This window comes from Myotis daubentonii, chromosome 10, assembly GCF_963259705.1.
Source record: "Myotis daubentonii chromosome 10, mMyoDau2.1, whole genome shotgun sequence".
Classification (NCBI taxonomy): domain Eukaryota; kingdom Metazoa; phylum Chordata; class Mammalia; order Chiroptera; family Vespertilionidae; genus Myotis; species Myotis daubentonii.
The window spans coordinates 38,428,879-38,451,021 of NC_081849.1; the positions used below are offsets into that span (position 1 = coordinate 38,428,879).

Genomic DNA, 22,143 nt, shown 5'->3' on the forward strand with positions numbered 1-22,143 from the left:
TAAGGGGGACGAGAGGGGGCAGGTGGGAAGAGATTAACCAAGGATCTCATATGCAATACCTGTGGACACAGACCATAGGGGTGGGGTGGGAACTGGGTGGAGGGGACTTTGGAGGTGGGGGAGGGGGGGGGGAGGAACATCTATAGTAATCTCAACAATAAAGATTAAAAAAAAAAACATTCTAAACACATATACGTGTGTGTGTGTGTGTGTGTGTGTGTGTATTAATTTTGAGAGAGAGAAAGATAGAAGCATCAATGAGAGACAAACATCAACCATTTACCTCCTGCACACTCCCTACCTGGGATTAAGCCCACACCCATGCATGTGCCCTGATCAGGAATTGAACCAGTGACCTCCTGGTAATGGGTTGACACTCAACCACGAAGCGCCACGGGCCAGGATCCTTATGTTTTAAAATTGTGTTAATAGTACATTTCACCAGCAACAAAAGAAATAACACACATAAACAAAAAATATTCATAGCACAATTTCCTGACATGTTAACAATGAGAGGCTTTGTGGCCTGAGAGATGCTTTTTGTCATGCTGATGTATCAGTATGAAAGGCTTGTCAGGTAGAGAACCAACAAAACCAAGACATTTTTCGGTGAACAACTTGGTCGAGAACTGAATTGTTTGAGATGGGAGACATTCGGGAACTGAAGTTTCACTGTGCTAGCATTTCAATACAAACGCTACTGGGCCAATGTTATCTGTGGAAACGTGATTGTGTTTTTATAAGCTGTGAGAATATTCCATAGTGTACATCATCATTTAATAACATGCTGCCTAAAATTGTTTTAAATAAGTTCTCAATTAACAAAACCTCATAGTCAGGCTAACCTCTTCAAGCTAAGAACTATAGACTTCATCTTTGAATCCCAGGTATTGTTTTTGCTTAACACTTTTCCTCTGAAGAATATTTTAACTAGAAAGGAGCAGGAAAAGAGCAACATTGCAAAGTATCAGTTAAAAAACATCACTCTGAGTGCTGCCATTTTCATAGCATTTTTACTCATATTATCTTGACTCACCTTGATGAGAAAATCATCTATGCTATTTATTTAAAATAGTGATTATAAATTAGCAGAAGATACATTATTTACATACCATGAAATTCTGCTGTAGAGGAGACCAAGAGTACATTATGGGTACTGAGGCAACTGCATTCAGAGTCTTTAATGGGATGACTTGTGTTGGAAAATCCAAGTCACTGGTCACCGAACACTAGAACAGAAAAAATAAAATGACTCATGAGAATAAGACAATCTGCAGCTGTAGCAATCATATTATAAAGGGATGCTACCATTTTACATAATTTTAAAAGGAAACTTTAAAATTTTTAAGTTACTGCCTTTACTTAAGACAGTAAAGTTCATAAAAACCAAGAAGGATTATCTCCTTCTCTTTTACTTAGGTTGGTAGGGAAAAAAGCTTCGCCTTTTACAAATTTTTAAAGCCCTCCACCCCTTCCCATACTTACCGATCAAAAATTGTATTTATATTAGCTTTCTACTAACTGCTCAAAATTTCTTCCACACCTCAACCACATGGAATAATAATATAGATACCAAATATGCCACTGAAATCTTAATAAGAATATGGAAACTTGTTAACCACTTATCTTTATCTTCCCTTTTTAAAAGCCCAGGTGTCATTTGCTGAATTATCAGTTGATACACAAACATTAAAGGGTACTAGATCTGCATTTCAATCACAACTAAATGGATTCATATCAACTCTGCAAAGTATAATCTCTAAACTATTAATAATAATAGCTATGTTATTAACTTTGTATGTGCTAGGTGCTATATTACACATGTCTGATCATATTTAGTCCTCATTACAATATTGTAAGATGGGGATTGTCCTTAATCTTTATTTTACAGGTGAGAAAAGAAAGGTAAAGAAAGGATAAATAACTGGCTCAAAGTCACACAGATAGGGCTAGAATTTAAACCCAGAAAGTCTGACTCTGGAGCCCCTGCACATATTGCCATGATACCAAATATCTATAACAGTTAAGTGCCTATATTCCCAGAAATCGGTATTTCATCCAATCCATGATGACATCCATCTTAGTATCTTCTGTATCACTAAGAAAATAATGCCCCAGTTAAACTATAACATAATGCTTTCTTATCACAGCATTTCTAAAGTGCATGATGATTTCAGATGTTAAAATGTTAAAAAGTTTGCATCTTTAATTCTATGAAATGTGATAATAATCTGTGCCCAACCACAGCACTTTCCATCGTAAGAAATCTAACTCTTCTTAGAGTACCTTTCTTTACTCAATTATCAGGTCTCCAGAGCCTTCTCAAAAACACTCTGGACACACATTCATAATCGATAATCAATGGAAAATAGAGCATTCCTTAGTGGACAGAGTGTCAGCCTCGGACTGAAAGGCCCCAGGAAGAACTGTGACAGTGATTAATCCATGAATTTGCTTTCCAAAAGGGCAAAGATAAAGATAATAATACTAGAAAGCTCATAGCTCAAATAAATAAGGTGTGAACAGTTTACTATACCCCAAAACCCACAATTCTTTCCCGTTCCACTCTTTAGCCTCTGATACAATTCTTCATCCATCCGTCCAATAATCCAATAATAACAATAGTCAACATTTATTGAGCACGTACTATGTTGCAGGCACTGTGCTAAGTGCTTTATAGACATTATCTTAACCACTTTCATCTCGGCCTTTACCTTAACAACTTCACAAATGAGGACACTGAGGTTCAGAGACATTAAATAACTGGCTTAGTCAGAAAGTCAGTAAATTACCAAACTAGGATGAAAGATTCCAGCACCCAAGAGCTTCATCACTGTTACAGCATGCAGTGGGTGCTACACTGACTCTCCTCCCCCAGCCCCCTCTTCTTATTCCTATCACTACCAAGTCTCCCTTCCTTCCTAAGTAGGACTGCCTAAGCCAGTAACTTTGGGGCAAGTATTATACACTGTCCAATGAATTTAAGTACAGAATAATCTTTATTGCTTGCAAAACAATTACAGTTTTTTATTTTTATTCTACACTTGGCAGAGGTAATTCTGAAGATTAGCACCCTGTAAAGCCTGGCGAATGGAGGGGGGGGGGGTGTTAAGGGGGAGTGGTTGCCTCTCCAACTCTGACTTATTTGCCGGCTTTCACATCTAAATTCAAGGTCACACTTAAGGTTAGACAGCCGAATATTCTATTCAACTACTAAGTGGGAGTGACGTTCGTTGGCTCTGCTTGATCTATTTGCTCTGGCCATGTAGAAAACGCTCTGGGTCTACTAAACGAGGTCAGCTAAGTTTTCCCATGAACAGAAAGAACTGACAAAAGCACAGAAATAAGACAGCAAAGGGTAAGTACTCAGTACTACCTCCACCCACACCTGTCATACTCCCATGAGCCATCATCTCAATACAATACAAATCATAAGAGAGTCGCCGAGCTCTCTGAGGGCAGAGCAGGGGAGGCAGAGTGTGGCTTTACCCCTCTGTCTCACAACAATACTCAGCACAGTGTCTCAAAAAAAAGTAAGCACTCAAAAAATGTTTCTGGAATGCACTTGCTGATTCTTCCTAATGGAGATTTCAATTTCAAATTTCTCTTTAAAGATAAGAGACTATCTGTTTAGAAAACTAAAGGTCTATACCACCTCATTATCTGCATAGTATCTCCAGAAACCTATCCCATTCTTTAACTATCAACCTTAACTAATATCCATATTCCTTTCATTTATGAAATAATATTCAAATGCAAAAGCATTTGTTAGTAAAAAAAAAAAAAAAAAAAGACAAGTTTGGGAATTCTTATTTATTGACTTATAGGAAAATTACTCAAAAATCCCACTTACTTATCAGTAACTATTTTTCTTTGAAAATGTATCATCCTTGACAGCTATATACTTAAGCCTCCTATCACTCAGAGTTGTCAAAAGGATTTTGACCTCATGAATCTCCACAGCATTTTACCTGATCAAGAGTCATGTGTCCCAGACTCAGGAGCTCACTAGGAGACCACCTATGTCAACAAACTGAACTCTCTAATTCTAGTTCCAACTTGAGAATCACACAAGGAAGTTATCAAAAATGATTCATCATCAATGATAAAGAAGAAAATACATTAATTATCAAGGATGCTACATTTTCAGAGAAACACAGCTTACTGGTAAGTAACCAGGTTCCTCTGAGGATGGATAGACTTACATCAACCAGCTGGTACAATAGGCGACTGTGTGGCTGGACCACTGGGAGCTGGAGAGGGAAGTCAAGCCAAAAATAGGAGTTGTAGGAGTACACAACCAAACTGAGACTCTTGGCAGAAGGCTGGTTCCAAGTAAAAACTGTGTTATGGAAAATCGTAGAGGGAAGAGCAGGTGAATGGCCTGCAGGGAAGGGAAAGAAATTAACACACCCTACTATGTGCCAAGCACTGTGCTAGAGACTTTACCAAAGTTAACTTCTTAAAACTCACCACTACCCTATGAGGTAGATAACGCCCCATCTTACAGTGAAACATCCTAAAGCACAATGGCCATAGCCATCCAGTCTCTGAACAATCTTTAACATCAGAAGGGTTAAGTTCAACTTCCGTGTAGTAGGGGAAGAAATACAGTCAGTTAGCCAAGTTAAAAATATTCTTGGATACTGGTTGGTCCATTTGATTCACACCAAATATACAATAAACTGTTGATATTGTCTAATATTTTTTAGCTTTTCCAAGTAAAACAATAAGGAATCACCTCACATCTAAGGTGTAGGAAAGAACAGGTCAGGAGGAAGCATCAGCTGCCATCCAACTCTAGAGAAAAACTGAGCATGATTTCTGAAACTACCCATTTTCTTCACAATCAGAATGAAGATAACACACCCACATTTTAAATTCGCCAGCCCTTGTAATGAAATGCTAGTGTATGGAACTTAATTTCAGACTGCTTTACGTGAAAGAAGTGCTGAAGGAAAAACTATAATGAGGTAAATATCAAGTTCGGATAAAGTTGAGAGGGGCTCGATAGTAAGTGATTCATAACCAGGTTAGGAGGGTAATTAGGAGAAGATGAATCATGGAGATGACTGGCTCCAACAGGGGAGTGTCAGAAATAAAAATTCAAAGAAAAAATCCTGATCAACACGGATGCATTTAATACAAACAACTAATTAAAAGCTGTTGAAGCTAAGGAATTAAGGAGTGGTTCACTCCAGCGTGTAAATTATTTCTATTTTGTTATTAAATATTTTTTTAAATATATTTTATTGATTTTTTTTTTTACAGAGAGGAAGGGAGAAGGATAGAGAGTTAGAAACATCGATGAGAGAGAAACGCCGATCAGCTGCCTCCTGCACACTCCCCACTGGGGATGTGCCTGCAACCAAGGTACATGCCCTTGACTGGAATCGAACCTGGGACCCTTGAGTCCACAGGCCAACGCTCTATCCACTGAGCCAAACCAGTTAGGGCTGTTATTAAACATTTATGTTGCAGAGCCATCTGGCTGGGGAGACAACCTCTACCCTGCAGCATTAAGACTCTTGCCCCCGAGGTCACATAAGCATGATAGATGTCCTATAAGTGTCAGTTCTTACACTTCTGGGGGGTAAGAGGGGAAGCCATATGTAGCATTTAACATAGAACACATAACATTTGGAATACAAACTCAGGAAGTTTAGACACTTAAAGCTCTTTTCTGCATCCTAACTTCAGATACCTGATCCTCAATGAAAGCGATCATAAATATATACACCTAGTGAATATATTAACTGTTAAACCCAATGGAATCTGGGTCTGAAGGGGCCTATTGGGGTATATCACCTCCTCATAATCTGCAGTTTTGTTAAAATACTGGAGATCAGAAACAGAACAATAGCCACAGGACATAAGTTGATAAAACTACAAAAAAACTCAACAAAAAACATGAAGCAAGTAACAGAGCCATGTTTATCCATTTCATGCAAACTCAAGTACCTAACCCAATAACAGTCCTGTGAGTGGAAAATAAGACCATTTCCTTCATGGAAAAACAAACAAACAAGAAACCCACAAAAACTAAGAAACAGTACAAAGAGTATTATATAAGTCCTTGGTTTTCATAAGCTGTGGCAACACAATCCCTGTGAAGTCCTGCTTCCATGAGTGAGCATGGAGTTGAACACTATAGAGCAGTAGCGGCCCCAGTTAAAGAGAAGCAAGATTGTCAGCCAGCCGGAATCCCATGGGAAAAAGCACCAGTCCTTACTCAAGTGGTACACCTGCTCAGGTGACCACCAATCAGGATGCAATTTGTAAAACAGATTTATAACTGCTTTATAATCATTCACTGGTTATTCATTAGTGTTGAAACAACTATAAAGCTAAATAGAAAAAAATTTTAAGTCAAATCCCCACTCACTATGCCAAAGGAAATTCCTGATGGGTTAAATGATAATAAAATATAAAAATGAAAACAAAAGTAAAAATAAAGATAGACAGATAATTTATAATTTTGAAGTGGAAAAAGACTTTCTAAGCCTTTAAGAAAGAAAGAAATCAAAAGAAGAAATTCTAATTTAACTACATAAACATTTAAAACTTCTGCATAACCAAATTACCACCAGAGATAACATCAAAACATGGGGAGGGGAGGGCCTACAAAACAGATGATTAAACACTATTACATATTTATAATATACAAGAAGTCCTTAAAATCTTAAGAAAAAAAATCCAACCTAATTTCAAAAGATCCAAGACCATAATAGGCCAATTCATAAAAGAAACATAAACAACAGACACTCAACCACACTAAAGAATCAAATTAAGGCAAAGAAACAAACTGTAATAACTTTTTAGCTATCACACTGACAAAGATTTAAAAGATGATAACATATGATGTTGGGAACATAAACAGTTCCATAAATGGCTGGTAAGAATGTAAAGATGAAACCTTTGGAGGGCAATTTGGTAATCTCTATTAAAATTTTAAATGTGCATATTCTCTTGACCTCCTTATTCTATTTCTAGGAACTTTTCCTACAAAATTAATCAAAAGATCTAAAAATGCATATGAAAGATATTCACTGAAACACTACAAAAATAAAATATAAAAACTAAATGCCCATCAATTAAGAATAGGGCAATTAATTATGGTTTACCCATAGTATCCAACACTAGGCATCTTAAAGAGGCTGAAGACTGGACAGGGGCTGTAAAGTGATGGCCCTAAATGACAGGCACATTTTATCTGGGAGTAACTTCTCAAAATAAAATATGTATTATCATTATTACTAACATGTTATCAGATACAGAAGAACTCTCAAAGAACCTAAGTCACAGGGATTGGACTACAGGGACTTTGCCTTATTTGACATAGTTCTGTGTTATCTGAATTTTTACAATTATCATTTTGCAATGACCTTTTAATTGGAAAGATGAAAAACAAGAATTTAATTGACCCAACAGATAGTCACATTAGCTGGTATAAAACTGCCACATCAGTTACCAAGGTAGTTCATGAAATCTGCCAAATCTCCCAAAATAGTACAAGTGATATTCTTTTATAAAATCTAGTAAGAGAAAACAATTGTAAGCAGTGAATTTACTACATTACCAAGCTAAATTGTGACAGATTTCTAGGTCTAATAAAAGTTTCTTATTTCTTCAGAGCAATAAGTATTTTTTAACACTACAGACTAAACAAGCATTTCTTTTGGTTTTGGCTTGCTCTGTTTGCCTTTAAAATACCTGACAAGCCCAAACCAGTTTGGCTCAGTGGATAGAGCATCAGCCTACGGACTGAAGGGTCCCTGGTTCGATTCCGGTCAAGGGCACATGCCTGGGTTGTGGGCTCGATCCCCAGTGAGGGGTGTGCAGGAGGCAGCTGATCAATGAGTCTCTCATCATTGATGTTTCCATCTCTCTCTCCCTCTCCCTTCTTCTCTAAAATCAATAAAAATATAATTTTTTTTAAATACCTAACAAAATTTCGTTTTGGAAAAAGACATCTTTGTAACAGTCAATTTACCAGTAATTTTTAATCACAAATTATATATACAGATTCTAGGAGAAAAACAACAAATTAAGTGCAATTTATGCTTGTGTATTAGTTGCACAAAATAAACTAGACGTTTTTAAGAGTCCACTCTTTAAACTTAAGATATCTAATCTTAAATTTAAAATATAAACTCAAACATTATAAGTGACCTTCCTTTTTTGTTAAAAGACCCTTTGGAAAGCATAAAATGCTTTTAATAGATTAGTTTCCTTTCAAAAGAAAAGGAACACCTCCTTTATGGTCATTTAAGAATACTCTATCTATTTCAGCCACAAGAAAGCCAGAAAGTAAGGGAAGGCTGCAAGATTCTAAAAGCTACATGGAAGGATCAGCAGAGTTAACAAGAAAATTCTCCAAGTAAATACCAACAAATGGTTAAGAGAAGCAAACAGTAACAGAAAGCAACCTAGAAACCAGTTCCTTCAGAAACCAGGAAAGGACAGCAATGTTCGGACTGAAAGTCAAAGCAGACACTTGGGAGATCCATCCGTTTATTTCTAAGACATAAGAAAAGTGACCTCACTCCTTCCCATATCTGCTGAAAGGACTCAGGAGACTCTAGACCAGTGGTTCTCAACCTTGGCTGCACATTAGAATCACCTGGGAATCTTTTTAGAATCCTGATTTCTGGGCCTCATCCTCTGGAAATTCTGTTTCTTTGTTATGGGGTGGGGCCACAACATTAGTAACGAAGAAACAGAATTTCCGGAGGATGAGGCCAAGAAATCAGGATTTTAAAGATTCCCAGGTGATTTTAATGTGCAGCCAAGATTGAGGACCACTGCTCTAGACCTATTGGTCCCATAATCCTGCAATTTACAAAGGAAAGAAAGCATGTTAGTGTGTTGAAAGTTAACACTGTATTTAAGTAAGACTATATTTAAGTATTATACATTGGATACACTGACATATTATTTTTCCTTTGTAAACAGCAACTAAATTTATTTATAATTAACCTAGGATAGTGCATTACCAAGCCCTGACCAGCACTAAAGTGTTTCAGATTCACCCTAACCGGTTTGGCTCAGTGGATAGAGCATAGGCCTGTGGACTGAAGGGTCCCAGGTTCGGTTCCGGCCAAGGGCATGTAGCTTGGTTGTGGGCACATCCCCAGTAGGAGGTATGCAGGAGGCAGCTGATCGATATTTCTCTCTCATCGATGTTTCTAACTCTCTTCCCTCTCCTTTCCTCTCTGTGAAAAATCAATAAAAACATATTTAAAAAATAAATAAATAAAAAATAAAGCGTTTCAGGTTCGATATCCAGGCAAGGACACATACCTGGGAGGCAGGTTCGATCCCTGGCCCTGGTGGGGCCTATGCAGGAGACAACTGATCATTGTGTCTCTCACATTGATGTTTCTCTGTCTCTCTCCCCACCATCCCTCCCTTCCATCCTCTCTTAAAAAATAAAAGGAAAATATCCTTGCGTGAGGATTAACAAAAAAAAAAAACAACACACAAACATTTTTCTTCTTCTTCAACAAAATTAAGTCCAAGTTGCAAACATGAAAGAACTTACACTTTCTATGCTATTTTGATAGAAGTCTCTCAAAAAAAATTTTTTACAAAAATCAATAATAGGTGATGAACTTAAAATAATTTCAGCCCAGCCAGTATTGCTCAGTGGTTGAGCATCAACCTATGAACCAGGAGATCACAGTTCCTTTCCTGGTCAGGGCACATGCCTAGTTTTCAGACTAGATACCCAGTAGGGAGCATGCAGGAGACAGCCAATCAATGATGCTTTCTCATTATTGATGTTTCTATCTCTCTCTCCCCTCCCTTCTTCTCTGAAATCAATAAAAATATATTTTGTAAATCATTTCAGATATCACTAGGAAGAGCAAACCTGTATGTATTGAAAAGTAAAGACATTTTATTCTTCACGAATATGAGGACTAGGAGGCCTTTCTGATGCTTCTTGTATATCAAGCATTTTGAAGAAGCCCTATGTTTCAACATCCATAAAAAATTCTCACTCTTTTCATTAGTAAACAAGACACAGAATTCTCCTAGAATATGTAAAAATGCATATTGGCGGAATTTTTAAAATTACAAAACCAATCAAACCACTAGCCCAGAAGATAGACATCATTTGAGCAAGCATCTTTCAGTCATAATCTGTATAGGTAATTAAAGCTTGATATGAAGAATCAATGAAGGAGAAAGTGCCTTGTGGGGTTTTTTTTAAGCAAAAAATGGACAAAAAGAAATGCCCTAGTAAGAACTACAAGAGTAATTCTTAAGCCAGCTTCTTCATGAAAACTGGAAAAACAGACACACTGAAGAATATAACTACCATAATACAGACTTCAGGAGACAAAGGAGAAAAGTCACCTGGAAACGACATTCGATGAACAGCCACAGCCACACATTATGGCACTAAAGCATACATCCCTTGGCTTGTAGATAATGACATTTTTAAGGCCCTTAAAAAGATCATCCAAAGAACAAAGGAAATAAGTATAAAATACTTATTATAGTCTGTCTTCAAGGAGTCAAAATATTTTTTAAAAGAAATACAAAAATAGACACATATCCTATATTAAATTCTACAGGTAACACAACTTAAGGTTCTGTAACCTCAACACCAAAAAACAGGTACCAAAAAGTATCTTAAAAGCACATCAAGAAAACAATATACTACGGATGGGTCTCTAGGTTCAACTGCAGAGTTCCCTGATCTGAAGTAAGCATCTACAGCAGTCACTTCATTAGATCAGAAAGTAAACTTGCCAGACATTCTTTACTACAATAGCCTCGATAAAATCAGTCACTTTACTAGTAAAACTGAGAGTAACTACCAGTACAAAGAGAAGAAAACTGAAAATTGCCATTGGATCATCATCATGCTGCAAAGACTTTAAACTGAAGACAGGATTACCAAGGATCAGCTTTATAAAGATGAGCAGTTCATTAAAACAATGTTACAGCACTTTCAAACGGTAAAAGCCACAGACCTAGGTGTTTGGATCAACACTGCAGTCCAAAAGCCCGCCAAGCCTACTACTAAGAAAGTCTGCAAAACAGGCTAAACCTTTTTTAACCTGTTCTAACCTACTTCAGACTCCAACTTTCAGAGCATATAAAAGAAATCATTATGTAGCTGGAAAGGCTCAAACTTAAAAAAAAGATAATGGTTATATTCTCATCTGAAAAGTAAGGTGACTAAATTCTTTCCGGCCCTTAAGATTTTATTTATTGTTATAACACCAAAAAGCTTATCACAAACTATATAAACCTTCAGTTTCCAAAAGTCAGGGGTGATGGTTTGAAAGTGGGTAAGGATGGGGGGAGTAAAAGATACACCATTTGAAGCAGATCAGTTATCAAGAGCAGCTAGTGCCTGGCCAGGCCAGAGTTCCATGCAACAGAAATTGAATTCCTGAGGCTGGGATTACTTCCCTCCTTTTCCCTTCCTATTCTGTGGAAATTGTATTTCTCAACGGGCATGGGGTACTAAGTTTAGAAAACAATTTTTTTTAAATGCTAGTTTCTTCTCACAATTTCTCACATAAACTCACAATATCTTTACATGCAATGTTGTTTATCTCCATTTGATAAACTTAAAAGAAATTTTCAATTAGTAAATATTCACTTAAATATATTGTATTTGCAAGCTTAACACCAAAAATTATATTATGAGCAACTGAAATTATACATAATGAACTTTACTAATTTTTAAAAATGTTTTTATTGATTTTTAGAGAGAAGTGAGAAGAATTGAGAGATAGAAGCACAGATGAGAGAAACATCATTGATTGGCTGCCTCCTATACACCCCCCTACTGGGGATCAAGCCCAGAATCTGGGCATGTACACTAACTGGGAATCGAACCCTGACCTCCTGGTTCACAGGTTGATGCTCAACCACTGAACCACACCGGCCAGATTTTATCAATTTTTTAATGTGTCTGAGCAAAGTGTACTCTCCTGGGGCCACATCAGATCATTAGAGCAAGCAAACTGACTTAGCTCTTCTAAGGCTCAGTTTCCTCAACTGGGGAAGAAGGCATAATACAACCATCATAAAGATTAAATGATAAAGGACTTGTATGCATGCATATAAGCATAACCAATGGACATAAGACACTGGGGAATAGGGGAGGCTAGGGGACTGTCTAGGGCGGGGGGATAAAATGGACACATATGTAATACCCTTTGTAATACTTTAAGCAATAAAAAAATAAAAATTAAAAAAATAAAATAAAAATAAAAAGAATTTGATATAAAAGAAAGATGGCATTTCAAAACAAAAAACAAAACAAAAAAAGATTAAATGAAATAACATGTGCACAGTACCTTGTATAGTACCAGAGATCATTATTGCTGATAACTTTTATTGTTAATCTTAATTGGGCTTTTGATAGCATTTTGAGATTTGTAATGGGTGGCAAAAATAAGTATTGCATGTGTTTCTACTTTATTTCTCCAAATTTTTAAGATTTAATATTATTTCAGGGAAGAAAAAAAATTAGGAAAACTTCACCTCAAATTTCCAAAAGGTCACCAGATCAAACTTTTACAAGAATTACTTAGAAATCCCTTATGAACGGTCTGACTGGCACAGAAAATAATTCCTCTTACCCATCATATATTAATAAGTCATCACCTCCAACATGTTACGGCCCTGACCTGTCCCAGATGGTGAGAGGGTTAGTAGCATATCATACATATTCAGACAACTGCAGGTCAGAGCTTTAAAGAGTAGCCACCTGACAAAATGAATAAATGGCTAAGAACCATCCCAAGTCAGGTGTCACCACTGAGACTACCACACCATCAGAGCTCATGTCTATAGCACACTGGGCTGCTGTGACAGTGCTGACAAGTCTTCGAAGCCAGTGTGTCAGATTCACAGATCTCATACAATAGCAAAGTAGTACTTGATTATCACAATATTATATTTAAAATGGCTACTCATTGCCCTGGCTGGTATGGTTCAGTTGGTTAAAGCTCACCCCATGCACTAACAGTCGCTGGTTCAATTACCAGTCAGGGAACATGCCCAGACTGCGGGCTTGATTCCCAGCAGGGGGCATGAAGGAGGCAGCTGATCAATGTTTCTCTCTCTTTCTCCCTTCCTCTCTCTAAAATCAATTTTAAAATGTTAAAAATGGCTACTCATTGAAATATACTTTAGAACAAATTCCATTGTTTAGATCAGCGACTTTCAACCTTTTTCATCTCACGGCACACATAAACTAATTACTAAAATCCATGTCACACCAAGAAATACGTTTTTACCAATCTGGGGGGGGTGGGGGGGGAGTATACTTTTGATTCATTCACACCAGATGGCTATTGTTGTGTTAACTGTTGTCATTTTTTTATATGACAATCTAAGGGAAAAGAGGACAGTGCCTCTGACTGTTCAGGTATTGCATGTCTTAAAAATTCTTGTGGCACACTGAAAACCACTGTTAGATAGATGCTCAGGTAAACAATCATCTACTACGTGGGGTAATCTAAATTCCAAATCACTTTCTTCCCTCTTTCTGCTTGAGGTCCGTTCAGATAGCATCCCATATTCTGTGAGTCTTCCTATATAAAACAGGTTCTTAAACAGAAATGCTTTAACAAAAACCCAACTGACTGGTTCTATACTGTTTAAGCTTCCGCATTTTCTTTCATCTTATTGCCGCTTGTTTTCCTGGGTTACTGAATCATAAAATCTACCACAGATTTATTACCTTCCTTTAAAAATAGGATTTCTTGGAGTAATTAACATCTCCATCATTCAGAAATGCTATCTATAGAAAGTGAAATTCCAAGTTCTCACACTGAATTTAAAATTCTTTTAAAAAGAGCCTTAGAATTTAAACAAAATGCAAAAAAAACTTTCTTAGTCTATGAATATGAACGAAAAGGAGACATTTCTTACAGCATGGCTAACTCATATTAATGAGGGGGAAAAAGACAACTGAGTCAGAAAGCCTAGCTCTAAATAGTGATCTGATAAGGACATTAAAGAGTATTTAATTTAAAAGATTTTTGAATCAATAGTTTTATAAAAATCTATAAATTTCTGTAATAACAGTGAAAGCATGTCAAGCACTAGAGCTCTGTTACAGATATTAGTGTTACTTAAGGCAGCCATTAACAGTTACATATGAAAAAGAAATGACAATAAAAAGACATTCTGAAGTCAGTGACTTCCTCTCAATAACCAACCAATGTTCCAACAGCAAAACTAGAATGCACTGAAATTACTGCAGCGCGTGAGTTAACCAACCTCCCTGGTCCCGCGCAATGAGCTCACAGAAGTCAGGATGTGAACAGGCTGTATCCTTCGCTGTTTCCATTCTTGGTTTAGGATTTCCGTTCTTTCCAAAATTTTCTGACGATTGGAACTAAACATACTCTTTAAAAAAATGAAAGGAGAAAAAAAAATGTTCATTGTTAGGACATCTGTAGTATCTCTATTATGGGTTAAAATCTAGTGATTTCTCAAAAATATCAGAAACATTCTCTCTAATGCACATAGATTTTACAATAAGCTGTGGTTCCCCAAATTTAAATAATACAAAAAGACCACAGCTATTATTTTATTATGAATGGGAGGGGAACAGGAAATTATTTCCATCCTTTGTTAACTTTGTATTAAAAAACAACAACACAATGACTTTAGAAACATAAAACCATGAAACCCTGTATATTTGGGTCCCAAGTCTACAGGTGCAATGGCAAGGTATACAAAAAAGATAGTAAATTCCAAGTAAGCTGAAAATCTTTCCGTTATCACTACTACGTGTGGCACAATTTTTATGTTAAGACAGACCGAGGACCTGAACTTCCAAGTCTTCATTTATCTAATGTAAATATAGCCTGGGCTGAAAATGAACCTTTTCAAATTAAAACTTAGCTTTTTTTCTCCCTAAAGATAACTTCAATTACACATGCATTTTCAAAAAAGACAAAGGGATACCTTCACTTCATCGGCTCGCCTGAACCTCTTGAGCTGTCGCAGTCGCATGTACTCTGATTTCACACGCTTCCGCCAACAAACTGGTCCCTTCTCAGACTTCTTCCCAGTCTGGCCCATGATTATTCTAAAAGCAATGGTTTCATATTAAAATCACTAATCTAACCAGCCTGAATACGATCACTTGTGTTTAAATCCCCAGCAAACTAACAATAAACAAAAGAAATAATACATAATTACACTGTTGACATTTGCAGAAGGGTGCTCATTTGATCTGTATGGTTAAATCATTAAAACATTTCATTCAAAGTACTATAAAGTTTTACTTAATAAAACTTTTAAAAGGTATTTTTACAAACACCTAGAGAGCTGCCGTCTTATAGAAATGTGATCCCTTACCAAGAGCTAAGTTTACTATATATCGAACTAGTTTTCTGTTTGTTTGTTTTTAAATATTTTTATTTATTTCAGAGAGTAAAGAAGAGGGGGAGAGAGATAGAAACATCAATGAGAAAGATTCATCATAGGTTGCCTCCTGCACACCCCCCAATGGGGTTCAAGCCAGCAACCTAGGCATGTGCCCTGACTGGGAATCAAACCATGATCTCCTGGTTCATAGATTGATGCTCAACCACTGAACCACACTGGCCAGACCAAACTAGTTTTTAATCTACAAGATCCACGCAGTAGAGCAAAAAAAAAAAGAAGAATGTACCCTGAGTTTTCATCAGTACATTACCAGCAAAAATGAAATGAAAATGACAAATCTGAAAAAGGAAAATTTACATACAACAGTAAAAGTAAAAACAGTACAATACACAATAAATGTACAAATTAAAGTATTCCCCTACACACTTTTACATCAGGCCCACCTTAAATACTGTGCTAAAAGTCTGGATTGTTGCCTCTTGTGCCACCTTTGTTCACATAAGGGGATTCTTTGCCAGCAAAAGAAAAAAGGAATGTGGCAAATGCAAAGTAAATCCTTCTGCCTTATCTTCAGTTGCAGACTCTGGGAGTCAATCACGTTCAATTGTGGGGACAACCTATGGTTCACCAGATGTCTTATTCATACTACAGAGTCCCCATCTTGAGTCTAAATAAGTGTCCTCTTCTGGAACATTTTCTTCTCAAACTATTAAAAACATACCTGTATCTTCAAAGATTAGAACATTTCTCTGTCAGATGGGTGCAAAGGTGCCATGTTAAGGAGTTTTGCTTTAATTTCTCTAAGAGCGGTGGAAAGCCACTTGGTGTTTTAAGTAAAAGAGGAGGGAAGTTTTCCAACCTGGAAAGGCCACCTGACTGCAGTGCAGAAGCAGGAGGGCAGGTGAGGAGAACAGAGTGCAAGGTGAGGCCAGGTTCCAAACAAGAGCAGCTCTAATACCACACTGGTGGTGGGAGAGAAAAGGAATTCAATTTACTCACAAGAAAACCTGGTGATGATATAAATGTGGGGGAAGACAACTTTCTGGCTTGAATAACTGAGTAAGGTTTCATTTACCTACTTGTTTACATAAAACCCTCTGACACAAATAAAATTGTCTAAGAAGACAAGATTTAAAGAAAAAGCACAGAGGTAAGAGGTAACTCTCAGTAAGAATATTCAACCACCAAACAGTCACAAAGAATGCAAATTACTTAGAGCTGAGAGAGGGGCAAAGAAAGCATGTAATAAATGATGATTATGACCCAGGCGATGAATATGAATATACAGAAACCAATGAAATACAGAACTTGCCCTTTTGGAGCGATATCCTGCCTAGAAAGGCCAAAAAAAAGAAAATGCACTACAATATATGTACATGGGAAGGTGGGGATAGAGGGATGGAAGTGAGGGTGGGGATGGGGTGGATAGACTGGACTGCAGAAGGATGGCAGAAAAGGTGACAACACAGCCCTAAAAATTGAGATGGATTTCACAGTCCAAAAAAGAATGAAAGGAACTCCAAGGTATGAGCAGACACACTCGAGATGGGGCTGTACAGGCTGGCAAACAAAAAAAGGTGGACACCAAATTTGGTAAAGACTCCAAATTACAAGGGCTGAAAAAAATGAGAAGAATGAAGAGATTTCAAAATGTGAGATAAAAACAGTTGAATGAGGTCACAGAGATAGTATTCCTTGTGAAAAGGTTAAAAATGAAGCCTTCCCAGTGGGTTGCTGAAATGGAACAATGATAACAGTCCTTAGAACAGGAAAAGACTGAACTCAACTAGATGAGTTCAGGAAGTCAGGAGGAAAGAAGCTAGGAAGACAGTGAAGCAGGGTAAAAAGACACCAAAGTTAAGAATAAATTGGAGCCTCATTTGACACAGACAACAGGGGGGTGAGGGCATGAGTGGGGGGAGGATGGGAGGCAATGGGGCAATAAGGACACATATGTAATACCTTAATCAATAAAGAAAAAAAAAAGAACTTTGTGGGGCAATTGTTTGCTTTCAAATCTGCTAGTTAACAGGGGCTCAAGTAATTCTATGCAAATTACTTCAGACATTTAGCACTTCAAAGGCCTAGAACTAGAAAGAATAGGAATCTGATAAAAAGGGATGATATGTTGCTCATAAACTATTTCACAACCATTCCCATCTGCCACCTTGACAAATTCTTGGTCCTAGGAGGGAGCACTCTGTACTTGATAAACCTGTAACAGGAACATAGCATTTAGTTTTCACTGATGTGCAAAGTGGGGATTATTGCAATTCTTTCTAAGCTCTGTCTTGGTGAATAGGTATCATTAATTAGTTGGCATTATGTACTGTTTCTGTACTAGAACCCTCCTTGTCTAACATTCTAATACTTTTGTTTCTGCTATTAGTTACAACAAAGTATGTCACAACAAAGCAGTCTCTCAGACCAAGTTTAATTGAGCTAAACAAGTGGCGAGATCAACAACAGAACATTTCAAAACTGAATCTGGAACCAACCTCTCCGGAAGAGGGCATATATGGATAAATTTTCACATTTATAAATGTCACAAAGCTCTTCCAAACAAAGTACATGAGTGGAGGTTTTAGTCTATAGGATGAGCTTGTAAATTGAGAGGAAATGAAGAAAATCAGAGTAATTCATTTAGGGGAAATTATCGAAATATAAGGAAAAAGACCTCTGAATTATGATCTAAGACAGCGGTTGCCAAACGGTGGTCCATGGACCACTGGTGGTCTGTGAGGTCCAAAAGGTTGGTGACCGCTAATCTAAGAAATCAATCTAAATGTCCAGACGGTTCTTGGAAATATAGGGATAAATAGGCAGACCCGTGGAGAATAAAACCTAATGAACCATTTTGAAGGCTGTTTTATATAAAACAAACTCCCTCCCACTATCACAGCATTTATAACATTAAAATCACATTTTCATGTTTTTCACCCCCACTTATGTTCTTCAGTAGCAAGAACCATTATGGGTGCAGCTGGTGTGGCATGGTTGAGCGTTTGTCCCATGCACCAAGAGGTCGCCATTCACCAAAAGGTCGCCAGTTTGATGACTGTCAGAGCACATGCCCAGGTTACAGACTTGATCCCTGGAGGGGGGGCGGGGGCATGCAGGAGGCAGCCAATCAATGATTCTCTCTCATCATTGATGTTTCTATCTCTCTCTCTCTTCTCCCTTCCTCTCTGAAAGCAATCAAACACACACACACACACACACACACACACTCTCTCTCTCTCACTCTCAGGGATAACTAGGTGTCACTATTCAGATTAACTACTAGATCTGATTATCCTAAACAAATAAAGACTAAAAATTCACACTATTTTATAAAACATTTATACTAATTTAGCCATTCTCTGTATTAATATTAAGCCAAATTAAAGAAATATCCTATATAATAAAAAGGTGATATGCAAATTAACCCTCACACCCTCACAAGATGGCTGCCTATGACCAGGCTGGTGGGGCGGGGGGAGGGGGGGGTTAGTAAGGGACAACCAAAGGACTGAACAAGCAGGCTGTGTGGGGCGACCAGGCTGGCAGGGGGGTTAGTCAGGGACGACCAAACGACTGAATAAGCAGGCTGCGTGGGCGACCAGGCTGGCAGGGGGGTTAGTGAGGGATGACCAAATAGCAGGATGTGTGGGGTGACCAGGCCAGGGGGGGGCCGTGAGGAGCAACCAGACTGGTGGGGCGGGGGGGCAGTTGGGGGCGACCAGGCTGGCGGGGGGGGGGGCAGTTAGGGGTGATCAGTCCAGGACACAGAGGCAGTGAAGGGCAATCAAGCCGGCAAGGGAGGGCAGTTAGGGGCGACCAGGCAGGCAGGCAGGTGAGCGATTAGGAGCCAGTGGTCCAGGATTGTGAGAGGGATGTCCAACTGCCAGTTTAGGGATTGGGCCTAAACCGGCAGTCGGATATCCCCCTAGGGCAGTGATGGCGAACCTATGACACGGGTGTCAGAGGTGAGCACACGAACTCATTTTTTTGGTTGATTTTTCTTTGTTAAATGGCATTTAAATGGATAAAATAAATATCAAAAATATAAATCTTTGTTTTACTATGGTTGCAAAGATCAAAAAATTTCTATATGTGACAGGGCACCAGAGTTAAATTAGGGTTTTTCAAAATGCTGACACGCCAAGCTCAAAAGGTTCACCATCACTGCCCTAGGGGGTCCCAGATTGGAGAGGGTGCAGGCTGGGCTGAGGGGACCACCATACCGCCCCGTGCACAAATTTCATGCACCGGGCCTCTAGTTTATTATAAAACTGGTCCTATTGCTGTCTTTCTATTATAAGCTCTAATGTTTGTTCAGTTTTAATAAAATAGCATCATTAAATATGTGTTGCTGACTTGATTGTATTTAATTTGTAATGCTTTGGTTTTACCATAAGAAGTTTATATCCGTACATTTTAGGGAACATATTTAAAAAATTAAAGTCAAGTCAATCCTGGAGTTCCATTCAATACTCAATTTTGAAAAATAATTAGAAAGAACCTGGAGTTCTGAAGTAATTCAGGAATAAAGTGATAAGGGCTTTGACTGCGTTGATGGCATTGTGAATGGAGAAAAATGATGGCAAGGACAACCTAAAATTAAAAGCCAGATGTACTCATATGAGAAGGGATAAAAAATTGATCAAAAGAGGAAAATATAAAGCCTAAATGAGCCACTGTGATGACAAAAAATTTGGAACTTATGATATAGACCAAGACATTAATCACTCACATGCAGGTATCACCAGAAACAAATGGAATTTGTAGAAAGTTCAAACATACACCATTCTTGAGCATTTTGGTTTCAGGACTCCTTTAGTTCATATGGGCTATATCTATCAATATATGGCATATTAGAAATTAAAAACTGATAAATTTTAAAACATCAACTTCATTTTTAAATAATTTAAGTTGATGACCTGGCCGGTGTGGCTCAGTTGGTTGAAGCATCATCCCATATACCGAAAGGCTGAGGGTTGATTTCTGGCCAGGGCACAAGTCAAGGTTGCGAGCTTCATCCCCAGTTGGGGCATGCCTATGGAACAGCCAATCAATGTTCTCTCATATCAACGTTTCTTTCTCTCTCTCTCTCTCATCAATAAGCATATCCTCAAGTAAGGATTTAAAAAAAATAATGTAAGCCAATTACATCCTATCTATAATAATAAAAACATAACATGCTAATCAGACTGGACGTCCTTCCAGACGACCTTCTGGATGAAACCGGGGCTGCAGCAGCGAGATCGAGGCAGCTGCCGCGGCTGCGAAGGCCTACTCTTGCACAAATTTCATGCATCGGGCCTCTAGTCCTATATAATAAAAGTCTAATATGCAAATTGTCCCCTTAGGCAGTTGTTCAACCGAGAGACTGGGAGTGCCACCTCTTGCTATGACGTGTGCTGACCACCAGGCTCCAATGACAGTGGGACCGCGGAGGGATGGTGAACAGGAAAGCAGGTGGCGCCAGGCCAAGGTGGGTACGAGCAGGGGCCTGATCACCCCACCGATCATCCTGCAGACAGCAACCAGCGGCGGGGGGTGGGGCTGCTGCCCAGCTCCCAGGCACTGAGGGAGCCGGGCAGGGGGCCCCGGCCCTGACTGATCACCCTGCAGGCAGGCGGGATGGTGAGGCAGGTGAGGGGGTGGCGCCAGGCCAAGGCGGGTACCAAGCGGGGCTACAGAGCTGGGGCTGCGAGACTGTGGGCATGAGCTGGGGCCCAATCTCCACAGGCCACCCCGAGAGACCCCACCCGTGCACAAATACATGTACCGGGCCTCTAGTGTTATGTAAGTAACAGATTTTAAAAGACTATTTTCCTTTAAAAAAAAATCAGTAAGTGGAATTGTTCTACATTTTATACAATTTCTTCAATATCTGTCTTAATAGAAGACATCTGGATTCTCCTATCTGCTTCAGCATTCATCTGTTCCAATATGTTGTTTTGGTTAAAGAATATGGTTAAAGAATATCTATCTCAAACAGATAGATATTTAGCTAGAAATGGGAAGAGTATGTGAATAGTCTTTTGAGGTAATTGTGAATCTATCTCATGCTTTGATATGACACCAAAACTGTCCCGTGAAAAAGTGACTAGTTGACCTTGTAACTGAACCTTATAGGTGTTTTTCCAAGACAACCACTACTTTTCTATAAGCAATGGTAGTTTCTTAAAAGATTAGCTGAGATGTAGAATCTGAAGCTATCAATAAACTTGTCCTACTCTGCTCACTCAAATTCACTGGCCTATTTACTTTATATGCATGATTTTAAAACATCATCATTCCTCATTTAAAAAATACTGGTCCTTGCCAAAACCGGTTTGGCTCAGTGGATAGAGCATTGGCCTGCGGACTGAAAGGTCCCAGGTTCGATTCCGGTCAAGGGCATGTACCTGGGTTGCGGGCACATCCCCAATAGGAGATGTGCAGGAGGCGGCTGATCGATGTTTCTCTCTCATCGATGTTTCTAACTCTCTCTATCTCTCTCCCTTCCTCTCTGTAAAAAATCAATAAAATATATTTAAAAAAAAAAAATACTGGTCCACTGAATTATGCTGATTTCCCAGAAGTAAACATATTTCAAAAAAGTGTACTTGTTAAACCCACTGATTTCATCAGACGTTTTTAAGTATTTATTGGGAAACTGTCAAGCTCACAGTGACAGATACTACCCTTCACCACTGACAATAAAAAGATCAACAATCATGGCCTCTATTCTGACTCTCCTGCTGCCTAAAACCACCCCATCCTACCAACCAGCTT

At 38.4% G+C, this 22,143-nt stretch overlaps 1 protein-coding gene across 12 annotated transcripts in view; it reads right to left on the reverse strand.

The window, feature by feature from the left end:
* EZH2 (enhancer of zeste 2 polycomb repressive complex 2 subunit) overlaps positions 1-22,143 on the reverse strand; it is a 61,795-nt gene that overhangs the window by 26,021 nt on the left and 13,631 nt on the right. For 4 of the 12 annotated variants that reach the window (XM_059712099.1, XM_059712092.1, XM_059712090.1 and 1 more), the window contains exons 1-4: positions 14,953-15,076; positions 14,260-14,388; positions 4,206-4,384; positions 1,113-1,229 (exon numbers count right to left, since the gene is read on the reverse strand). In XM_059712099.1, the coding sequence (XP_059568082.1) occupies positions 1,113-1,229; positions 4,206-4,384; positions 14,260-14,329 (366 nt within the window). In that variant the 5' untranslated portion in view covers positions 14,330-14,388; positions 14,953-15,076. Of the gene's footprint in view, positions 1-845; positions 931-1,112; positions 1,230-4,205; positions 4,385-14,259; positions 14,389-14,952; positions 15,077-22,143 lie in introns of those variants that run through there. The other 8 variants (XM_059712100.1, XM_059712096.1, XM_059712097.1 and 5 more) reach the window with 5 other exon arrangements.